Source organism: Pygoscelis adeliae, unplaced genomic scaffold (assembly GCF_000699105.1).
Source record: "Pygoscelis adeliae isolate BGI_AS28 unplaced genomic scaffold, ASM69910v1 Scaffold21, whole genome shotgun sequence".
In the NCBI taxonomy this organism is placed as follows: Eukaryota; Metazoa; Chordata; class Aves; order Sphenisciformes; family Spheniscidae; genus Pygoscelis; species Pygoscelis adeliae.
Window position 1 is genome coordinate 5,010,413 of NW_008824243.1, and position 23,872 is coordinate 5,034,284.

Consider the following 23,872-nt stretch of genomic DNA (forward strand, 5'->3'; position numbering starts at 1 on the left):
CAACAATGAAGCTGGGAATGGAGACAGACTCATGAGAGAATACTGAGTTGCAGTTTGGTAAAGGTTGTCTAATCATGGAAACTTTTAAGGTCAATATTTAAAAAAAAATACTTATGGATTTAGATACTGAACTTGTAACACTTCACTAGAACCTCACTTCCAGTACTTGGTTGCTTTGTGCTTTGAGAAAACCAAGTTTTTTAAGCTATATAAGACTAAGTGCCTTAAACACTCTGTCCAAGATTTTAAGTGGTTCAGGATTTCAGGCCTCTCAGTTTTTATCCATTTCTTGGTAACCACACAGTAAAGAACTGAAGTTATTTATGGTATATGTAACACTTAGATCCGTGATTAGAGATTAGTGCATCCAGCATAAAACAAGTTAGACATCTCCTTTCAAGCTTTTATAATTTGCCTTAATGATCAGAAAACCCTTTGGAAAAAATGCACAAAAATAATTTATTTAGATACATTGTCTTAAATCACCTTTCCTTCAAAAGTACGAGTACACAGTGTTTTTTTGGTCAGTCAATATCCTTTTACAGTTTATTATGATCCCTTATGTTTTTCATAGCATCTTCTCTTTCCTCTTTTATCTTGTGGTAACAAAGACCCTTCCTGCTGGAGAAACAATAAAACATTTCTTTGCAGAAAGAAAAAAAAGCTAATCATCTGGTTAAATTCAACCATCTTGTGGGACTTACACTTTAAAAATTGCAGAAACATTTCAGGTTTGACATTTAATATCTATGAGTTTGGCAGAAGGCTGGTTCAGCTATTCCAATTACTCACCATACCTCTCTCAAAGTTGAGGTTGTCCCTAAGGATAGTCAAAGTCCAACACTGAGGACAGGTGATGTGTCTGTTGAAAGCAGTTGCATCTATACTGCGTGGTGTGATATCGCTTGCTCTTCTCTTACTCTCGTTTTCTTTGTGTTGCTTCTGGGAGCTAAGTTTGGATTTTATTTACAGTTGCTTCCTCTCTTTTGAGTTATCCATCACTGCCATTTGTTGGCCAGGAGGCCTTCTACATCTTTCTTTATCTTCTTTTTCCCTTCCCTCCCATATGCTGCGCCTTCCAAAATCCTGAAACTCAGGCTGCCTGGCCCTGAAGCCATTTCTATTTTTATTCTAATTTCTCTTCTACCAGCCCAGACGTCACCCTTAGTTTGTCTTAAGTCTTCAGTTTCTCCCTTCAGGAAACAACTCTATTTCTAGCACATTGCTCTCACTTTCCCTGAATACTAAGAAAAAAAACGTAGTTCACAGTTGTATGTGATCTGAAGCCCTTCATCATGGACCAGCCATCTTCCTTCATTGATCTCTTGTTCTTTATATATTTGTTAAATTTCTGTTTTCACAATTCAATTTTTTTCTTATATTTTTTAGATTTTCTTGTGAACAAGATATTTCTTGTTATTTCTTATTTTGTGTTTTATTATTTGATTGTTACTCATATTGTGTTTCTGTTTATTTGGCGATACATGTTTAATAGGTTTTCCATAGGTGACTTATGAAACGTCCTAATTTCTTTACTGCACTCATTTACTTTAAATTAAGCACATGCATATTTCTAGAAAGTTAGTGCCATTTTTTATAGCTCTATCACACTAGAAAGTCTAGTCTGATTTGCTGTCTTCTGTTTGCAGTATCTTTCATATTAGCTCTCTTCCATTTCTCATCCTCCATAGAATAGTTGTATTTAGGTTATTTTGCTACATGTGATTAAATGATCTAATCTGATGTCTTTTTTTTCCCCGCACTGTTATTTTGTTTACATGTTAAAGTGCAAAGGAACAGGAGGTTTTTTTGCTTAATCTGTTTCATGTGATGCAAAGCACAAATTAAACTCTTAGCGACATTATCAGAAATTTCAGCTGAAAAGAAAACTGGCAGACTTATCCGTTGGAAGGCCTAGAGCAAAATAACAAGAGGAAAAAATATGGGTCATATGGCCAGAATGTTTTTGGAGCGATGCTGTGATAGAAATCTTGGCTTAGCCTGAATTGACCCATGCTTGGCTATGTCTCCAACTGTACGTCTTTGCCATTTTATAAGGGGTGAATACTGATTGTTGAATTAAGTGGTAAAACTTCAGAGAAATCAAGGTTCACCAACACCACAGAATACATAGTAGGAGTTTCCAGATTGACCTAGTTCTCATTCTCATAAGGTCTGGCCTCCACAGTCACTGTTGCATTTCCTTCATTAGTGTATTGTTTTAAGAAGGAGCCAGTCTCCTTTATTGTCTCTATATCCTGATATGAATTTATTTAATAGTCCCAGATCCCAGTTCATTGACTTACGTGGTGTCTCCTCATTTCAGGCTCTGTGGCTGCATTGCCACTCTTGCTGTTTTTTATCAAACTACAGTAGATTCAGCTGCGGTAGGATATTTCTCCTAGTTGAAGTACAAAACCATTTATAAAACCATAGAGAATGGATTGCATTAAAAATGTTTAAGCAGGTTTTCACTGCAGAAGTGACCAAAATGACTTGCCTGGAGGTGGGAACAAGCACACCCATGCTTAAAACCATGTTAAATAGTCATGGTTGATTTTTGCTGTAGATCAACCTCAATAGGCTGACACATTTTCTATATTTGATACGGTTTAAACCGAGTTCTGAATCATCTTTAACATGTTTCTAATAACATATTTTTTCCAGTTTAAACCTGGCTTGGGTGTACAGTTTCTGGTATACTTGGTTGGAAAAATTTCCAGTCATTTCTTCTGCCATCATGTCAACTGCTTTTTGAGGAGACTTCCTATGCAAAACATGTTATATGCAACGTAGCATGGTTTGTGCTTACTAAATAGTCTGTCTACATTTTTTTTTGCTATGTAAGAAATATATCCGGCTTTGAACTATTAGGCCTCTGTGCTTCTTACCCGTTTTCTACTCTTCCTTTTCTATGAATTTAACAGTATCTTTTTGGAGACCTTAAGATAACCCAGGCTGAAATTGCCCTTGATATAAGAAGGCACAATTCCTAGTGAAGTCCATGGGAGTTATGTCAGCTTACCCAAAGATTGAATTTAGCCTCTCTGTTTTATTGGGAAACCAGCACACAGTGCTTCATTTTGTATTTGCAACAGCCAAGGCCTAGTTTTGGAAAGGTAAAGGTCTATGATGAGCTGTTACTAAGCATATGTTATTTCAACAGCATGTACTTTGGAAATTTCCATGCAATGTATAGTTTTTAGTTGAAGATCAGTTAGTGCACATCATGGATTTGTTTGGTTTTCAGTGATAATTTTGTTTGGTAAATCCTGATTCTTGCTCTTTCTCACAATATTCACAAGGCAATTTAAATGCTAGAAAGGATTTGTCAAACCATCTGGCATCCTCTGAAGTAAGAAACCCTGGCCCTGGAGGAAAGGCAAATGAGTAATGTAGGAGCAACTAGTTAGCAGAGCACTTGCATTCTACTTGTCTAACAGCATACACTAACCTGTAGTTTATGAAAGAGTAGGAAGTTACTTTTTAGAGATATTATTTTCCATGAATTCTAGAGGGAGAATTTTTTTCAGTGTGGAAAATACTTCCTGCAAAACTGGAAAAACACCCATTTCATTCTTACATTAGGGAACTTGGTTTGAATGCTAGAAGTGTAATCGAAGAAAACCTTTGCTTTGATCTGAATGTTGTACAATGAGTATTAATATGAAGACGGTTTTCTTCAGAAGCTGCATTAATCTTCTGTAGTCATGTTTTTCTTTTACCAGACAAGGCTTTGAGGGTAACAGTTAATATCAGATAGGCAAATGTCTATCAGTTTCCTCCCTCTCGGGAAGTCAAATGCTCTGCTGAATCTGTACATCTTTGGCAAGGCTGACTTTCCAAGCAAAGAAACTAATCTTCATATGGAACTTACATAATTATCACACTGCCATCTCTGTTGAAAGGTAGCCAATAATTGCTTTGTATAGATCATTCCTTTTTCCAGGTTTCTCACTGAGGCTTAGCAGAGCCCGGTGAGGACATATAACGTATCACTTAAGCTTTGCATGGAGCCTTGTGCAGGTAAAGTGCTTTGGTCTCGAAGGGAATGTCTGGGAAATCACATACACTTGGTCTGAGCAATAAGTTATGCGTATGTGAGAGAAAGGGAGAGACTGGAAGGAGATCTGATAAGGGGATGTGAAATACAAAATCTCTGGAACTTTTCTGGAAGCTGCCAAGACAAAGGAGCTGTTTTACTTTCCAGGCTCGCAAATTCTCAAAGAGCACCTGTGCTGAGTTTCACACCACTGATTCGGTTCACTAAAACCATCTTCTTTTGATGAGTTGACATGAAACAATAATATAATATAGCAAGCAGTGGTGATGGTAGGTGCAGTAAGGAAACACAAATCAGGCTTTGGGAAGAAGATGGGGAAGGGACACCAGAATTACTGCATTTGATTACCAGTAACCTTGAAAATTTTAGCTGATGAAGTCTATGAGCAAATGATATATTGAACAAACCTCAGGAACACAGGAAATTTCTGAAATTTTCAGATGGTTTATGTGTTGGCATTTTACATGGTTTTATGAAAGTCAACCAACTGTGCTGTTCTTGTATGATAGAAATTCTAAAGCATGATATATTCATGCTTCACAGTGCAGAGCACGCTCAGTAAGGAAATAGATGTATGATGTCAGTGAAGCAATTATCATGCAGATTAAAAATTGGCTAACTGATAGGTCTCGAATAAATGTATGTAGGGAATACTTGTCCAAATACAGCAATTTTTGTGAGCTCCTACAGGGACTTACAGAGTGGATAGGAGTGATGACATTTGCTTTGGCAGCAATCTAGCTTGCTTGCTTGCTTGGTAATCTAAGCTTGTTTAAAAATGGGTATTTTAATATGGCAAAACTACAGGTAACATACAAAATCAGTGGTTGTACTTCACAGACCAGTAGTTGTGAAACCAACTTTGCTGTTGGAGTGAAGATACAGCTGGGCATAACTTGCCACACCGAGGCATTGACTAAGAGATGTAACAGTGCTTGGGCCTATGCACTCTTTAATGTTAGATAGGACAAAATGGCAGATATATTACACTTGCTTTTAATGTTTGTGAGGTTGTTACTAGAACTGGGTGCCAGTCTGAAGCTCGAGTATTGTTAAAGGCTGCTGATGAATTAGAAGGGATTCAGAGGAATTTCAGTAATGTTTAGAAAACCTGCCTTACATTTAGGAACTGGTTTATCCAAGGTAACTTTAAGGGTTTTGCTTAAGATGAACAAGTATCTTTATGAGGCAAGAGGGTAATGGGATCCAGCTGTTCACGTACACAGTAAAAATAAGGGGGAGGTGGGTGTGGGGAGAACCACTGTTGTGATCTGTTCACTTCTAATCAGTCATTACTAGAGTGTCCACATCAGGCCAGCTCCACTACCTAGAACTGCAGATATTTTTATTGGCTCATGCGACTGTCGTGCTTGCCCATTAGTAAGACAGAGTTAGCTTGGCTAATTGTAGCTGAAAGGAAAAAATGAGTTTCTGTCTTGATGCTGTCCATAACTTTATTTTAGAATCTTAATATTCTAAATAATGTCTTCCCTCTTTTTTTATAGGGCACCAATGCCTCTGCTCTGGAAAAAGACATTGGCCCAGAGCAGTTTCCAATCAATGAACACTACTTTGGATTGGTCAATGTAAGTACCATTTTCAGTAGGCAAACCATATACAGAACTATGGCTTTGGTGTTACTTGAACTTTGGTATCTTCTTTTTTTTTTTTCTTTTTTTTGCCCTCCCCCAATCCTGTTCTAAGGTAGGATTGCCTTTTTTTGAAAAAGTGCTGCTCACGTTCCAATTTTAGGCAAAGTGGGTTGCAAAACTGTATCAGATGTTTGAAGATAGCTTCATACACCCTCAGAGAAAACAGTTTACTGTTCTATGAATGTTTCCAGGGATTAGAACTTACACTTCAATAAAGTTAAAACTCTATTTTAGCTATGAAATGTGAGGGAGGAAGTGATGGAAGTATGTACAAGCCTAGGTACAGCAGTCTGCATTGGGAACTCTCTTAGGAGGAGCTTTTTTATCTGACTAAGGAGAGAATGAGTGAGAAGGGTGTTTAATCGCTTGTTTATTCCCATATAAATAAAACAGATACAGTATTCTTTCCATTGAAAACATTAGTTATTCTGCTACTGAGCAGGAAGATAGAACCCAGCAAGAGTATATTAATATATGGAAACAAGCTTAACGAGATCCGCTACAATAAATGTCTCTTGCAAGTGGAAACTTTTACTTTGTATCCCAGTTAATTTAGAACACCATAGGTTTTTTTCTGTGACGTGTCAGGGGTGGGTGTGGAAATATATTCCTACAGCAGCTGCATGGCAAAATGGCTGGTATGTGACAGGGGCACAGAAGCCAGAAGTTGAATGAAACAACTAGTTTTATTGTAATGCACAGGGATTAAGATTGTTTTTAATTTTACATGGCAGTTTGGGAACACCTGCTACTGTAACTCCGTGCTGCAGGCATTGTATTTTTGCCGGCCGTTTCGGGAAAATGTATTATCATACAAGGCCCAACAGAAAAAGAAAGAAAATCTCTTGACTTGCCTGGCAGATCTTTTCCACAGTATTGCTACTCAGAAGAAGAAAGTTGGAGTTATTCCACCAAAGAAGTTCATATCAAGGTTACGAAAAGAGAACGGTAAGTGTAAAACTGGAATCCTCTTAGACATCCATACATTGATCAGGAAAATATAAATAAATATTGGGCAATGTGGTCATATTAATCAGATGTTCAGGTTAGATTTGTAAATTCCTTTTAGTACTTTCTGGGGTTTAGATATTAATATTTTAGTATCTGTGTACATGATATTATGTTTGAAATAGCCATACCAGGTTTCGCAAGTTCCCAGAGGTGCATGAATTAATGAAGTTTTCACAGCATGGTGGGACAGACTGCACTGTACAGTGAGCTAGGACTGGGAATAGCATGACACTGCTGTAATTTTTTAATTATTTTTTTGTGGAGTATGGCAGAGAGAAACGTTGAGGGCAGCTGGCAGTATAGAAACTGTGTGACCTAGGAGTGCTACAGGCACCACAAGTCCAAAATACCCTGGAAGATAGGTAACTGTATGTGTGGGGGGGTGTTCAGTGGACTACATGTCAACTGCTGCTCTTGTTCTTAGAAGTGGTGAGCACAGTCTTACTTTGTGAAGCATCAGGCCCTTTTTGAGCATTAGGTTGGCAACGGCATATGCTTAATCTTGTAGTAGTTCTGTCAAAGGGATATGAGGAACATCTTGAAATAAGGACGCCTGCCACACAGCTCCATTTTGGCCTGGATTCATATCAATGCGGGTGGTATGCTTAGAAACAGGGGAGCTTTGAATGAAGAGACAAAGTACGAGTCAAACACCTGGAAGAAGTTGCTTGCTGGTGACAGCATATAAATGGATGGACTGTTCATTCCAGAGCAGGCATTTGAAAGTGTGACAAAGTTAGCGCTGAGTCACCTAGTGATAAATGCCCCCACACTGTTGGGGACCACTTTTAGGGACTGGATCTTATGTTTTCAGCTTTTTTAAATTAGGGCCAGACTCAGTGTGTATTAACCTGCCTATGTGTCCAGGCTAGACACTGCAAAGCTGAAGGATCTGTGCAGTATTTTCTGAGGAAATCCACATGAGTTTTTTCAGGAGCAGGGGGATAAAAATACACATTTCTTGGGAACACAGATTCTTTTTTCTTCAACATGGTAGGCAAATTAAACCTTCACTGGAGAAGTCTGTACCAAATCACTGCTGAGATATTCTCCTCTCCTCCTGTAAGGATTTCTTATTGAAGAGGAAAAGTCTCTGCTCATCAGATTTGTGTGTGAAAAATGAGCTTTGTTAGATGGTGTTATTATTACTATTAGTGGTGGGTTAACCTTGGCTGGCTTCCAGGTGCCCACCAAGCCTGTGTCTCACTCCCCTCCTCAGAAGGACAGGGGGAGAAAATAAGATGAAAAAAACTCATGCATTGAGATGAAGGCAGTTTAATAAAAAAAAAAAAGGAAAGACCGCATGTGGAAGCAAAGCAAAACCCAAGGAGATTTATTCTCTGCCTCCCATCAGCAGGTGATTTCCAGCCACTCCCTGGGAAGCAGGGCCTTGGCATGTGTAGGAGTTGCTTCGGAAGACAAACTTCTTAATAATGAATGCCTCCCCCTCCTCCTTTCTCTTAGCTTTTGTTGCTGAACATGAAGTCACACGGCATGGAATATCCCTTTGGTCAGTTTGGGTCAGCTGTCCCAGCTATGTCCCCTCCCAACCTCTTGCCAAACCCCAGCCTACCAGCCTTTGGCAGGGGAGTGTGTGGTGTTGGAGAGACAGCCTTGATGCTGTGTGAGCACTGCTCAGCAATAGCCAAAACATTGGCGCATTATCAACACCATTCTAGTCACACGTACAAAGCACAGCACTGTATGGGCTGCTATGAGGAAAGGTAACTCCATCCCAGCCAGACACAGTCCACTAGTATGTGTCAGCATCCAATGTCTTCAGTTTCCCCAGCTGTGTGTCTTACTGTCCAAATTCTGTGATGCTCCTAAGTGTCTGAGGGACTTGGAATATATGGGTAGGAGTCAGTTCTGCCTGAAGTTAGGCATCTAGTCTAAGGAATTAATTTAGGATGAGTCACCCTCTTGCTTTCTTCATTGACTGTAGTGGGAACCTACACAACCAGCTCCAAAGAAGAGCGTAACCTTTCAGACAGCTAAAGTTAGGTGAGATGAAGCCTTCCCCCAAAGTAGCTTCGCTGAATCCAGTGTGACTGCAAAACTGCTCTTCTTTGGCATGATTCCAAATATTTTGCTGAGCAAGGGCCAGCACATGTATTTGGAAAGAAATAATGAATGTAGTTTGTTTTCTTGAAAGAAAGGATATACTCAGCTTTAGAAATCTCGACTCTCTTCTTCACAGATCTCTTTGACAACTACATGCAGCAGGATGCACATGAGTTTTTAAATTACCTGCTCAACACCATCGCAGACATTTTGCAGGAGGAGAAGAAACAGGAAAAGCAAAATGGGAAACTGAAAAATGGCAACATGAATGAAGCTGAAGAGAACAATAAACAAGAACTCACCTGGGTGCATGAGATTTTTCAGGGAACACTGACTAACGAAACTAGATGTTTGAACTGTGAAACCGTAAGCATTGGGATAGATTTTTTTGTTGTTGTTGTTGCCCATTAATAGATAGATACATTTTATATCTATAAATATATGAATCTTTTCAGACATCTGAGAATTGTGGATATTCCTGTAGACTTTACTTCTTGAAGTGAGTATATTCTTTTCTAAAAATTTATTTTTCTAAGCATTACTTGGCTAATCTATGCCAAGTCTTGCTGTCCTAATACATATCTCTACAGTTAAAATCCTTGCTAGTTAATCAATACCCTTCCTTATTACTGTAACTTTGGGAGAAGATATTCATATCATTATTCCATGAATAAGTAAAATGTTAAGACGAATTTGTGTTAATTCACTCCTAAGAACGTGGCGGCATACAAGAGGGTTTGTTATTAACAAACCATATGTTTTCTTTTATCTCCCTAATATTTTCTAGACGATGCTGTCAGTTTGAAGTCTGTTGTGTTTGAAGTATGAGTAAAAATTAGTTTTAGTTAGGCAACCTGATTGTAAGTCTCCTACTGATTTCTGTGGTTTTCAATCACATGCTCCTACTTAAAGGGAAAAGAAATAATAATAAAAAAAAAGTTTCTCTCTGTGAGGTTGCTATATGAAAGAGTAACACAGACAGGAATAAAATCTGTTTTGGGGAGAACAGTGACACTGACTTTCCAAAAAGTTTGGAATCAACCTCACCTAACCTTTGCTTTGTAAAAGGTAGGTGTCAAGGATGAGCTAGTTTTCTCAGCTCCTTCTGTAGATGATGGAGATTGCAACGGAGCTCCTGCAGGAAGCTCTCTCCATCTGTCTCTAGGCTGTTTCATGAAACAGAAAGTTTTTAGCAGTTTCAGGTATTCTGCTTCATACAGCTTGTCCTGGCTCCATTGTGTTACTGAGCTGTTGCAATTGTTGGTGCAGCAATGCTGTGAACTGGGCCAGCAAACTGATCTGGCATAAGAATAATGTGTTTTTAACTCAGACCAGTACTGCTACCAAGGACTTCCTCTAAAGCAAATGCAACTTTAGTTTATCTGCATTAAGATGGGAGAAGGTGCCTGGAGAAGATACCTTCAGACAGCAAGCTGAGGTTAAATACCTAACTTTAGACAGCTGAAGTTAGATGAGATAAACCCTACCCAGGTCTAACCGGATGTGTAAAAGAACATATTCTGATATTTCTAATCATAAAGAATAGCTCTGTACTCCAAGAAAATATGACTTCTCCAGGGATTTGGGTCAGAGAGGGGGGGGAAGAAATACAGTGACAGTCAACATGAAAAAAGGGGTTGGACCAAGCTTGGAACAAGCTTGTATAAGTGAAAACATGAGAGAAATATTGAAAATTAATTCTTTAATCTATTTCAATTACAAAAACCCAAGTAATAATAGCAAGTTAAAATAAGTGAAAGGGTAGAATTATTTTTTAACTGACAAACTCCTTTAAACGGTTGTAGCCTAATTCTAAATTAATATCCAATGTTTACTCAGACAAACTGTACAGAAGTCAGGATGTGTCCTTGGATAACAGCAAAATTGCACAATGCCCTGTTTGTAATTCAAAGTGCCCAAGCTTTATGGGAAAAATAGTGCTAGGTATTGCTGGTGTAGGAAGGCTTGTCTGTAGCTTCCTGTGAATGCAGAAATACTGTATACTACTCAGGATACTTCTCCAGTTTGTTTTTCTTGTATTATTGTATCTTGAAATCTTTGGGAAACAGTAAAATGGATTAAAAGATGTTCCTTTGCTAAAATATTCATATGTAGTGCATGAAGTCATTCAGATTCTAGCAGTTCTTTTTCTCACTTACAAAAAGTGCAGTTTGAATCTGGCTTTCCAGCTACCTTTAGGTTTGGTCTGTATTATTCTAGCTCATCTTCCCCTTTCAGTAAATATTTGATGTGCTGAAATCAATAACAAAATTCCTAGCTTCTTTGTGGTACTCAGATGAAACACTATACTTGCCAAAGACTTTTCCAAGTATTTAACCTCTTTCTTGTTATGCAGTGTGTCTGACAGAACTCATAGTTCCAGCCATAGAGACACAATGTTCTCTGAAGCTTTGTTGCTCTATCTTTTGAATTCTAGCTTATGTTTATACTGCAGTTGATTGCTGCCAGTTTTGTGGTTTCCTGTCCCCCGTGGGTCGAATCATGTCTCAGGGAGGATTTTTCTTTGAAGAACTGCTGTTCATTTTAATTGGGTGCATGTTATGCCTCTGTACATCCTTGATAATATCAAAATTCATCCTGATGAAGGTGTTCCTCTGGATTCAGGACTGATATGGGCTGCATTCACCATGTTTATAGGATCCCTGACATAACACAAAGATGAGCTGAAAGTAGTACCTAACTTTCACATCCATAGAATTGCAGAAATCTGAGCACGAGGGACTTGCGCCAGAACAATGGATTCAACCCCTCACTGAAGTTCTTCATTTGAACTTCACTATCCTATCATCTGATTTAATTATTCTAAGGAAATGCAGTCATAGGAGGCAAAATATGGAGTGTTCATGCAGCATTTTATAAACAGAATTGGTTGTTATGAATATGGCTAAATTCATGTGCAGTAAGTAATTCTGCAGTCTTTTTCACTCAGCTGAAGTATTACAACAATTATCTGTTTGGATGATTTTTTTTTTTTTTTTTACATTGCTTCATCTTCAAGATTAAACACTCTAAGCGAAAAATCATTTTCAAAGCAAAAATCAAGATCTATCATTCTGAAAATGTTTGGGGTTACTTTTTTAAATAAAACCTCTTTATTAGAATTTTTCTCCTCTTGTTCTGTCTAAAAAAACATTGGCAAAATTGAAATTATTTTGCAAAATATTATCACTTTGCCATTTTTACTTTTAATTTTTAAATTTTTAATCAAAATTATCGACCAGGACCAGTATTCAATGGGGAAATGCAGCTGTGTCAGCCAAATATAAAGCCAGCCTTTTGAACGCTCGCTGGAGAGAAAACATAACATGGTTAAATATGACGTTTCTTGACAGATGCTTATTTGGAAAATATCTTCATTGCGTCCTTAATAGTGGAAATAATTATGTAGGGCATAAACTGTAATTATATAGTGTAATATATTATACAAAGTGTAAATAAAATTCCAGTAAAATAAGAAACTAGGCTGTGTTGCATAACAAGGTAACATATGTAACGCACCAGTCACAGCTAATACAGGGGATGATGGTCCTTCTTTAATGAACAGTAGACTGTGGTCACTGGCCCATGGTTCGTGGGCTTGGATAAGGGGAACAGACAGAAGTTAAATGATATGAAAGCTGGATCGGTAGAGTTACTAATAAATATAGTCACGCTGAACAAGAAAAAAAAAATTAAAAGCATTGAAATGAATTATTTTTGTGTAATTTATTTCTGCAGAAATTGCTCTATCTTTAGCATTTGCACATAGATATAAACAGCATTTAGATGTCTGGCATTTTACTAAGTCTCTGTTTTACGTGTATATTTTTTGCAACAGGTTAGTAGCAAAGATGAAGATTTTCTTGACCTTTCTGTTGATGTGGAGCAGAACACATCAATTACACACTGTCTAAGGTAAATGAATGTATCTCTTTGGCAGATAGTTCTGTCTGACCTTGCTCAATTTTCCAAGCCTAGTAGATACAGAAAAGAGAAATAGAATAATACTGGGTTTTGAGCTTCTCCGAAGCAGAAGAAAAGATTGTAAACTGGATGTTTCCTCTAATGACAAAATAGATACTAATGTATTTTGGTTTATTCACTTTCTCTTTCAATCTATGTGTTTGAAAGAGAAAAAAAATCATCTCTTGGGGAAAATAATTGATTGCCTTGTCATCTGGAAGAATTGCTGCAGAATAATAATTGACTTCAAAGGGATTTAAGTGTGCTTATCTTTAAGCTTCTACTCAAGTGCTTTGTTGATTAGGACTTATGTGCATATTAAAAGTTAAGTGTGTGCTTTGCAGAATGAGTGCTAGAGTCCCTAGAGGGCAAAAGATTTCAAAAGTCTACTTTTCTGCCATATAAGTTTTTCTGTGTCTCATCCTAAAATTAAGGGGAGAAGTCTTTTATTCTAAGTTTCAGTTCTGCTCCTAGTATACTCTTAACTATTAAACAAATACTTCAGAGATAAAAATAATTTTCAGACTTGCATGGGTGATTATTCTGAGAGATTTATAATATCCGGAGTTTTGGCATTGATACAACAAACTGATACCTAGACTTAAGAGAATATGTTGCTGCTCTAAGGTAATGATTATCAATTGGACAGATTACTCTTTCAAGCTCCAAAATCACTACCAAGTTTGAAATTGCATTTAACAGTTATTCTGGAACACCTAGGAAGGGTTCCCTGGCATCTCACCCCAAGCTGAGAGTTACAGAAAAAGAAAGCATATGAGGTACTAACCATTTCCTGAGTCAGAAAGCAGTGATTTCTCTGTGGATACCACAACTGTACTAAATAACTTCCGTTACATTTTAAAGTGCTAGATCCAGTAAGTTTCTCAACTTTCTTCTCAACTTCTGTTCGATCTCCTGTAAGATACTGTAGCAGTCCTTAGCCCTCAAGTAGTCCACACTGCAGTAACTATCCTCATTTTAAAAGGTGAGCAAAGTGAAGAGCGGCTTTGGAAAGCAGTGCATTGTTTTCTTTTTTTTCCCATTGCCTCTTTGTCTGTTCATGGTCACCGATAATTGAATCAGTATTGGTACTACAGGCTTTTGTTCTCACACTTCTAAGTTTGTTCTTCATTGTAGCCACTACTTCGAACTTGTTTTTGTCAGCATTAGTTACCTTTCCCTATAGCGTTCAAAGTCAGTTTGAAATCACACTGACATGCAGGGAGGCTGAAGTGTGCATCTTCTGAGGTCCTTTCTAACCTGAATTGTTACTTGGTTCTATGATATACAGTTAGTGGAGACTGAGCACTGACTTTTTCTTACAGCTTATTCTGGTGAACTTGTTAGAAATTGCTGCTGTACATAATTTACCATCTGTCCTTCAGCTTTCTCCAATTTTTTATTTAATTTCTTAGTTGTTAAGCTTCCTGGAAATGTTTTGTTTGGAAAGCCCATTTTATGCAAAGGCACAGAGTACTTCAGTAAAAGTACCGATAGCGTTTCTACCACTGAACAGCCAGTGGCTGCAGCTTACCATGTGGAAGAACTGCATCTGCACTATTGCAACCAACAGGTGAATGGCGGAGTTGAAAGGGACCCCAAGAGGTTAGTCCCTATCTCCATCTCAGACAGAATGGTTGTCCAACCCATTCCAAAAGATCTTTTAGCAGTAGTAGCTCAACTGCCTATCCCAGTCCTTCCTGTTCTTACTACTAACAAGTTTTTCCTGCTGTGTAACATGAATCTTCCTTGTTTCAGTTCAAGCCCATTTCTACTTGCCCTGTGTAGTCTGGACATAAACCAGAGGTAGCTCCCCTTCCTCTTAGCAGCAGTCTTTTTTACACACAGGAAGAATGTAATCATTTTTCTTTAAGTTAAACAGCCTAAGGTCATTCAACCTTTCCTTCACATGCTATCTTCTCTAGATCTCTGCTCATGTTCATTACTCTTCGGCCTTCTCTCCAACTGAACCTCTCTCTTGAAATCTATCTTTCTTGAAGTGCAGTTGCCTAAAATTAGGCACAATATTCCAGCAGAGATCTACGCAATCCTGAGAAGAATGGATGCCCTAAAAGTTGTTTATACTCAGTATAGTATCTGCCTTTACTCCAAGAGCATGACACACATTTTGAAGTCCACTCATTGTTCCTTTTGGAAATAAAGGGAAGCAAAATCCCAGTTTTTCTTTTCTTGGCGTGGGAGGTGCAGACTGCTATTTACAGATTAAACAGGAAGAGGGTCATCACCTATCATCTATTCTGATTGTCTTGTACACTAGCAGCATGTCTACCTCTGTTTAGAAAACATATATTCAGTTAGAATATGGATTACCTCTCATTGCTCTATGGTATTATGCATTATTAAACAAAATGAAAGTGCTTTTGTGGTTTCTGTTATAGGAATGGCCAAGTTGTTATTACTCTTTTTGGAAACGTTGCTGTTTCCTTTTTTTTAACAACTGCTTTGCTGTGTCTTTACAGCTTTAAGTGCTACTGCATTGAAAAGGTAAATTAAAGAAAAACTGTGCAAGATAACATTTAAGTAGAATGAATTTCTTTGCCACTACAGATGAATGTTCTTTTTAGTTATTTCTGTAGCTTTTCAGATTGATAAGGTCCTTGTGTACATAAGACGTCCAAAGTATATAAGCCTCTGGCGTTATACATATACATATACACCACAGGGTAGGCAATCAGGCCTGAAGCCATAGAAGTCTAATAACAAATATAGTACATACAAATATAGTACATATCCATTATTTTTATTTCCACTAGGAGCTGCAAAGTTTACCAGTCCATTTGATCCTGACTTTTAACTAGTCCGCCTGTGCTTTTTTATTCCACTAAGAATTCTCTCATCTCTTAAAACAGAAAACTTGTATTATTTATGAATATAAACAATAGAAAGCATCTTTCACACTGTAGCATAGAGGCTGTAGAGAGACGGACTGTGGAAGCACATGAGGTCAACGATAAATTAGTATATCTTGAGCGGGTGTATTTAAAAATTCCTTTCTCCTGTTAAAACACCATATAAACAGAATACAGATTGGCCTGTTAATGGAATAGGAAAGAGTTAGAAATGTCTTGAAACTAGCTCTGCAGGTATAGAGAAAAGTTCCTCAAGCCTATAGTTCTTGTACATGCAGACTTTGTGTGAGCTCCAGTCAATGATCTGTTGTTTCTAACTGTTCAACATCTATTAGAATCTATCTATTTTCATGGGAGGCTTGGCATAGAACAAACTGGTATCTATCAAATTCTAGCATATGTACATGGTTTTTTATGTTAGAAAAATATTTTTTCCATTGTTTCACTTTGAGGTGGGAAGGAAACTAACAAATTCCACAAGTTTGTTTGTTTGTTTTTTTAAATTGAGACTTTTGGCTTTGAAAATAAACATCAGACTCTTTCCTTAACAGAAGATCTAAAACTTACTTACTTACACAATCACATTCTACTGAATCTTGCAGCATTATATTCCCCGCACATACAACCCGCCTCTAATCTTTTCTAAAGTTTCATCTCTTCACTTATGATTCCCTGAAAGGTTACTATGTTTTTCAGAGGAATTGGCTGAATTCAATTAATTTTGTCTTTAAATTCAAATATGAAATCAGATATTTGAGATCAATGTTTACCACTGAAGCAAATCCCTTCAAGTGATCATGTTTTATTTTTCTTTTAGATAAAAAATTATACTTATGATCAAAGTTTTGTTGCAACTTATCTTTCAAAAGATGTATTTTGTCCTAAATTTCAGCACTTTCTGATCAAACTGTTTAAGACCATATAAATAAAAAACCTAGTAAAAGCATTCTTAGTTAGTATAAATTTTATTCAGTCATATGAAGTGCCTCTCTGTCATGCTCTGTCAACCTTAAAGAACTTAAAACTTGAAAATGGAAAATCCTCCCTTTTTATTAAGTTATGTAAATAACTTCTAATACCTATACCCTGGCAATCTATATAGTCTTCAGCTGTCCCATCTACCCCTGTGGTGATGATGCCAGGAAGAAAAAACCATCCAGAATACTCCCTTTGCCTTTGTAAGATGATTCCGGTGCTGCCTGCTGTGAGAGCAGGCTGAACTTACAGACAGTGCAGCTTCAGCCTCCATGCGTGTGAACTGCAATGGTAGAATGGAGTTTATTGGGTCTGAATGGGTCTGAATTTGTCTGGAGCTCAGAAGTCTATTAGGTACAATGTGGGTGCAATCAACAGAACAGTTCTGTACTTCAGATACACCTATTTAAGGCCCAAAGTCACAAGAAAACCTGTGTGCTTAAAGTGGAAGATAGGTGCTTATGTCTGCATTTACAGTTCTCAAAACACCTGCTCTGCTGCAATGTAACACTAGAGGTGACAAAAAAGTACTGTCATTTTTTTTACAGTTAAGTTTTTTTTTAGGTACCTAAAATTCTGCTCCAAAGCATATCAGCACCGTGACTTCCGGCAAATCTTTTCTGTCAACTGAGAGACACTATCAAACCAGCCTTCCTCTGCCTCTCTCACTTCAAAAGCTTAATCCAGAAACATTTCCAAGTGTATTTACTTGATCAGGATTTACAAAATCTTCTATACTAGGTGACACTTTCCTTTTGAGACAACAAGAAGGTATAATCAAATAAATATTTGGGGATGACAGAAGGGTACTTGAAGCTGTTCCATTCTGCAAATAATTTAAAAAGGGAATGGATGGATTGAGAGACTACACCCAAGTCTAGGCAGCCCCTTGACATGTAAGAGACCAGGATGTAAGTCCCATGTTGAGATACCTGACCCTCCACCTGTATCATATGGAGGGCCTCAACTTCTAATACAGGGCTGTCATAGCAGCCATATACCTTAAGTCTCTTTGCAAACCCCAGTGCAGTTGCTTTAGATGTTCTAGAAAACTGCACTCAGTGGAGAGAGGTTTTTATCCTGTGTGTTTTTTTAGGGTTCCAGTTTATCAGCCCAAGTGGGGCAAAACTGTTAAGAACCTTTAAGAACTAATAATTGTATTTCTTTACAGAGACTTCAGTAACACAGAGACATTATGTAGTGAACAGAAATACTATTGTGAAACTTGCTGCAGTAAACAAGAGGCACAGAAAAGGTAAGTGAAGAGCAGGCTATTTCACCATGTCCCTCCTGGGCTTTAACAAATGTCTTCCTTGATATTTATTGTGTTTAGATACCTAGAAACCTTACACCCCAGCTGCATTCTCTGTGTGGGCCAGAGAACCTACAGACAGATTCAAAGCTATTACATGTGTCTTAGTCTAGAAGCTACTGCTGGTTGACTACTGTTACTTACAAAGTGCTTTTATAATGCAAACGTTTACTCATTAAGGAAAGACAGAATGGCTTTGAACTGGTCAGGTCTTTATCATATGCATTCTAACGGTTTCACAGGATGAGAGTAAAAAAACTGCCAATGATTCTTGCCTTACACCTCAAGAGATTCAAGTATATGGAGCAATTGCACAGGTATACTAAGCTGTCTTATCGTGTAGTATTTCCTCTGGAGTTACGTCTCTTCAACACATCTGGTGATGCTGTCAACTTAGATCGGATGTACGACTTGGTAGCTGTTGTTGTTCACTGTGGAAGGTAAGATACCTTCATGTATATCTCAAGCTACTGCCAGACATTTGCCAAAGGCGGAGGCATGCCTGACGATGTGGGGAGAGTGGGAGGGAGGACATAAACCCTGCTGCCGCACCAACTTGCCTGTGTCTTGGCCTGAACCTCTTAGCCACCTTCCCTCATAGTAAATCTGTACTTGTTTAAAAAATCAGGCCTCCAAAAGTCACAAGATTGGCTTAAATTAATGGAGCTGTCTCCTCCTTCATCAGCCCACTTAGAGAGCTTGGCAGCCAGGACTCTGTGAGGGCCAGACGCTGCTAGCATGTAGGCCTGACAACATTATCACCTTGGTCTCCTGTCAAAGCAATGAAAATTATAGCTTTAATAAAGCTTCTCACATATGGGGTATTGTCAAATACGAAACAAACAGAAAAATCCTTGGGGCTCTAGGAATACGATTGTTCTCCCTCTTCTCAAAGACTGTATATAGCTAAATATTCACTGTTGATATCAAACAATTTTCTCCCTTAAATTTTGTTCATAATGTTTTTAAAATATTTGCAATAGTTGGTGCCTGCCACGAGCAAATAGTTAAGTAATCTATAGGTTAATTTGCAAATGGTCATGGCACAGATGAAAACAACACATTTAGCTTTCAGTTGATGAAGTCTTTGCAACAGGTCAGTAAAAAGGTGAAAGGAGTAAATGTCTACTGTATCACCAGGGGTGGGTTTACCGTGTTCTTCATAACATTTTGTTATAATCCCGTCTGCTTGCGTATAGCAATGTGACTTATCAAAATGGACTCAATAGCATCTTCTAATATTTTGGGGTTTGTGTTTTTGTTTTGCTTTCTAGTGGACCGAATCGGGGGCATTATATTACTATTGTGAAAAGTCATGGATTTTGGCTCTTGTTTGATGATGACATTGTAGAGGTCAGTATGCTGAAGGTCATGAGCACAACTTTTTTGTTTATGTTCTCTTCTCTTCTCTATTTGGGGTTAAAATTCTGATCAGATCTGGGTATAGATTACTAGTCTGCAAAGCCACAGTTTGGTTGTAATGTGACATTTATCTCAAATCTGTTAGGAAGTAAGACTGCAAACAAAATTATTAATCCTGTAGTTCTTACTCTGTCAATGTCAGAGGGGGTTGTTTTATTTCAGAGCAACATCAAAGGTTTTTAATATCAGACTTCAAGGGTTTAATTTGGAATGTTTTCTATATCTAATAAAATAAATTTAATTCATTAAAACCTGAAATACCCAGGAACTATGTTGCAATCCTTGGCAATATCACTTGGCAAAATTGGACTGGGTAAAGCTAGCATTGCTGTGGAATTTTAATTTTTGAACAATTGGGAAGTTACAAGAAAGCCTGGATTCTGTAGTTGATCTGGGTTTGTCTGAATATAAATTAGAGCAGGATCTGGTCCACAGCTATTACAGATTCTGTCTAAGCATTCTGCAATTCATTCCTAAGCAAACCCTTTATGTCATTGTGGCACCTTGGCAAAACTGAGGTCTCGAGTCTGATTTCCCAGGAGTAAACCTAATGGAGGAAAGTAAGCACTGGGACATTGGATGGGGCATGTCTTGAAGAGGGTTTCTGGAAATTTCAGAAAGATGGGGTCACATGGTCACAATTATGTGTTTTAACAGTGTTCACTACTGCATTCCAAGGAGTGAGTCTGTTGTTGGAAAAAGCCTAATTCAGTTAGGTTCGCTGAGACAAACATTCCTATTGACTTCCATGAGCGAGACCAGTAGGGCGTAGCCCCTGAACATTACCCTTTCACTGCTTAAATTACAGACAGAATTTTCTAATTGCTACCCCGAAACAAATAACTGAATTTGTCTTTTGTGTTTATACAGTCATTTAATCCATGTTTGGTATTTCTTTTACCTAACAGCACATTAATTTTTTTTATTTACTTTGCAGAAAATAGATGCTCAAGCTATTGAAGAATTCTATGGTCTGACCTCTGATATATCAAAAAATTCAGAGTCTGGCTATATTTTATTCTATCAGTCAAGAGAATGACTTGGCAAACTGTGACAATTGTGCACAACGATGCTCCACGCAAAAGAAGGTGATGGCTCCCCTTAACTGACTTTTAGAGAGACCGCATCTTGTATGGTTGAACAACGATACACTCTGTCTCCTATTAAATGGTCTATGTGATATTGACTATAACCATCCATTTTTGACATGTGGAACTTTGTTTTGGGGAGGGGGGGTTGTTTGTAGTTTTTAAGTCTGATTGAAGAGTTAATTGCAGTCAGATTTTAGTGGAATTTGTATGGACTAACATTTACAGATAATAAGATTTGGAGGTCAACTGTTAAACCCAATCCAGCTAGAGTAGTATTTTATATGGAAGTGTTCATTACATTTAGAGCAAAATTGTTTAAAACTTTCTAAATGGCTTTGGGGTGTGTTGAGTTACAAAGCATTCCTTTAAATACATCCTGATATATACTTACCCATTTTAAGTGTAAGGAAAAAAATCTGTTTCATGATGATTGGAGTTGTGGTTGTATAGGGAATTTTTTTACATGTTACTCTGCTGCAAAAAAGATACTCTTCCAAAATCATTTAAGCTTGGGTTGTTAAAAACTTTCAGCGCATAACCTTAGGCCTAAAATTCACATAAAGAGATTTAAATTACAGTGGAACTAAGTAATTCTGTATGTCCAGTCACTTTATCATGAGACTGTACAGATGAGGTGAGATTTCAGAACTTACAGAGTACTGGAATAAAGGGAGCGAGATGACACATCGGAGACAGAGATAAATTACATCTATAGAGATTGAGCTTATCTTTCTGTTAAAACGATATCATAGGTTGTTTGTTTAATTGAGTTTGCAGAGATTGCAACGCTGCTCACGTATAACATATCCATCAGGACTGAAATTACACAGTCCATTTAAATAAGTGTTGTTTGTACAATACATAAGACACAGCTTGATCCTGCCATTTTCTGAATATCTGTAGGTCCCATTTTCATTTCTCAAGACAGAGTCCATTTCTTAGCAATATAATACATAACAACCATTAGTTTGCACACACTGTCATGTATATATCATCTCTAACATTTTGGCCGTGTTTGACACCATTTGGGTCACCACAGAAACAGATAGGGCTCTGGAGTGTCTGATTTTAAAACATCAAAAGGCTTAGTGCAAAAGGCTTAGTTTGTGATTTTACTGGGTGAATTTGGCTGGCACTAGTCATGCACTGGCTAATAAAATTGGTGAACTCACATACTGGAACTTGGCAAAGAATGAATGTAGAAGAAAGTCTCAATAGGGTATGAGAAGGGATCGACTGCAGGTTGAGGCAGTGGTAACGCTGGGTAACTACCTTGCTTGGTTTGACACTTTCACTCCATTATACAATTCTTGAACTTCAGTAGCCAAATTCCTATTCCAATGAAGTCAACAGCAAAAACACTCTTCTTGTCTTCAGAGGGACTGACAGTTGGTTCTAGTATTTACAAGGAAATATTCTCATCTCACAAAATTTATTTCTACCTGTTATATTTCATTCACTCGCGCTAAGTATTTATTAAACAATGTCCTTCTTTTCTTTAAGAAGCCTGCCTGCCACTTTATGGCTGACACTCCACTTCAAGAAATGGCTTTTGAAGTGCAGCTAAATCTTATATTTTAGTCTTCTGTAGGAAAGAGAATAACTTTTTTCATTGTAATCTACTGTGAATGTGAAATATCTTTTGTTAAATAATGGTGAAAATGAAGTACTAGCTTCTACTGTAACATCAATTGAAGTTCAGTTGGATTTATCAACGGCCATTTTGTAAACTAAGGAAATGTAGCACTTTACACTGAATGAGAAACAGAAGTGGACTTTTCATCTAACATTATTTGTGATTTATCATGTTGTTATACCGATACAGGAAAACAGATGTAGACTGTAACCTTAGAGTACTTACTTAGGTGAATAATAGTGGTGGTCTACAGAGATCACTCACATGAGTGAAGGCTGGTGTGCGGGCTCAAGACAAGCATAATTGGGATGCAGCTCTAGTTCTTTTATTGATGTTAGAATGAAATGTTCTGTCTCTAACACAGAAGACAGACATCTTACAGGAGACTTCAACTCTCACTGAGGCCCAGGAGCTTTTCCACTGAAAAGCTAAACCTGCAAATCCCTCTTTAATGGATTTATTTATAAGCATTCGGAATTTCCATATAAATATATAATAATCACTTGCCTTTTAAAATGGGTAAGGTTTCCTTGTTGTGAATGAAGGCACTTTCTAGATCGGCATTAACCAGTGCTGGTCCAAAGGTCTGTACTTCACAGTTTACTGCTGAACGTTCTTAGGGCATTCTTCAATTTTAAAACAAGCAACAAAAAGTGTATTCTTAAGGTATCATTTGAAGGTTTAGGGCTCATGTTTATATGAAAAGTAATTTTTCATAAAAATAATTTTTAAATCAGTTCAATTTTAGGAAATGTTTTCCATATTTCAATTGACTTACCTGAAAATTTATTTTTTAATGTTAATAATATGAATTAATATTTAAATGCTGAAGTACATTTGGTTTTCTTCAGCTGCAAGACACCTCTAGGTTGTAAAACATACAGATAATTACAGTATGTTATTGAGAGTAAAATTACTAGAATAAGCCTTTTCATAATGTTGGAAAAACATTTTGAATTCATGCTAGCCCATGAAAAGATCACAGCACTGGTACCACACCAGTCCAACATCAGTGGTCTGACATCAGCTCTGAAAAGTTGTGGAATACTCAGTTTATGCTAACACCAGCTAAAGTAAGGAGCATTTTCTTTTGATTAAAAAATAATAAATTGCAGTCACAATTCTATAACTTATATCCAGTCTACAGTGTGCTGAATGTCTTGACTTCAGTCCAGCAAAAGCTGTCCATCATGGCTGCATGAACAGTGCCAGTCCAGGCAGCAGAACTTCTCTTCTATGTCAAATTAGAGCACGGGTTTTGCAGGATTGGGATCCTCACAGGAACAATCATATGATGTAAAGTATTTTAGTTGATTAAATAAAGCATAATCCTTTTTCTCTTATGCTTATGTATAGATTTCCAGTCCCTTATGAAATAATGGAAAAATATCTAGGACAATAAAAGCTTTTCAGCCAGCAGCTAGAAAACAAAATGTCTAATAGTATTCCATGCTTCCCTAAAATGACTATTTTTATGGTGTCGGGTTCTGAGTATATTAGGCCTAATGACATCTGAAGTTTTCTACTTGTTTCACATGCTGTTGCTGAGATGCGTTGTCCATTTATAAATCTTATTACTATGTTCTTACTTAGAAAAAAGAACATTTTTGTCCTGTGCTGTTTTTCCACTGAACCCAAAGAAGCACTGCAGTGCTGATGAATCAGTTATCTTAGAGGATGAGCTCAGACCTCAATTTTTATGTTTCACAGAACAGGCTGTCAGGATTTTATGTAATTTCTATTTTGGGGACATAGCAGAGGGAGGCAGAAGAGGGGAGTGATGGAGAAACCATACCAGTGAAGCAGAACAACT

The 23,872-nt window shown here is 37.5% G+C and overlaps 1 protein-coding gene across 1 annotated transcript; it reads left to right on the forward strand.

Annotated features, from left to right (window-relative positions):
- Positions 1–5,560: 5,560 nt before the first annotated feature.
- On the forward strand, positions 5,561–20,519 carry USP46 (ubiquitin specific peptidase 46). The gene is made up of 8 exons (XM_009335149.1): positions 5,561–5,649; positions 6,450–6,663; positions 8,927–9,156; positions 12,629–12,705; positions 17,770–17,853; positions 18,153–18,350; positions 19,185–19,263; positions 20,270–20,519. The coding sequence occupies exons 3-8, from the start codon at positions 8,944–8,946 to the stop codon at positions 20,369–20,371; spliced, it is 753 nt and encodes a 250-aa protein (XP_009333424.1). The 5' UTR covers positions 5,561–5,649; positions 6,450–6,663; positions 8,927–8,943; the 3' UTR covers positions 20,372–20,519.
- Positions 20,520–23,872: the final 3,353 nt, after the last annotated feature.

Excerpts from the sequence above, each read along its gene's own strand:
- USP46 (XM_009335149.1), top strand. The coding sequence starts at position 8,944 with ATGCAGCAGGATGCACATGAGTTTTTAAATTACCTGCTCAACACCATC. Across the intron at positions 12,706-17,769 it reads TCAATTACACACTGTCTAAG|AGACTTCAGTAACACAGAGA; the intron begins GTAAATGAATGT and ends ATTTCTTTACAG. Across the intron at positions 18,351-19,184 it reads GTTGTTGTTCACTGTGGAAG|TGGACCGAATCGGGGGCATT; the intron begins GTAAGATACCTT and ends TTTGCTTTCTAG.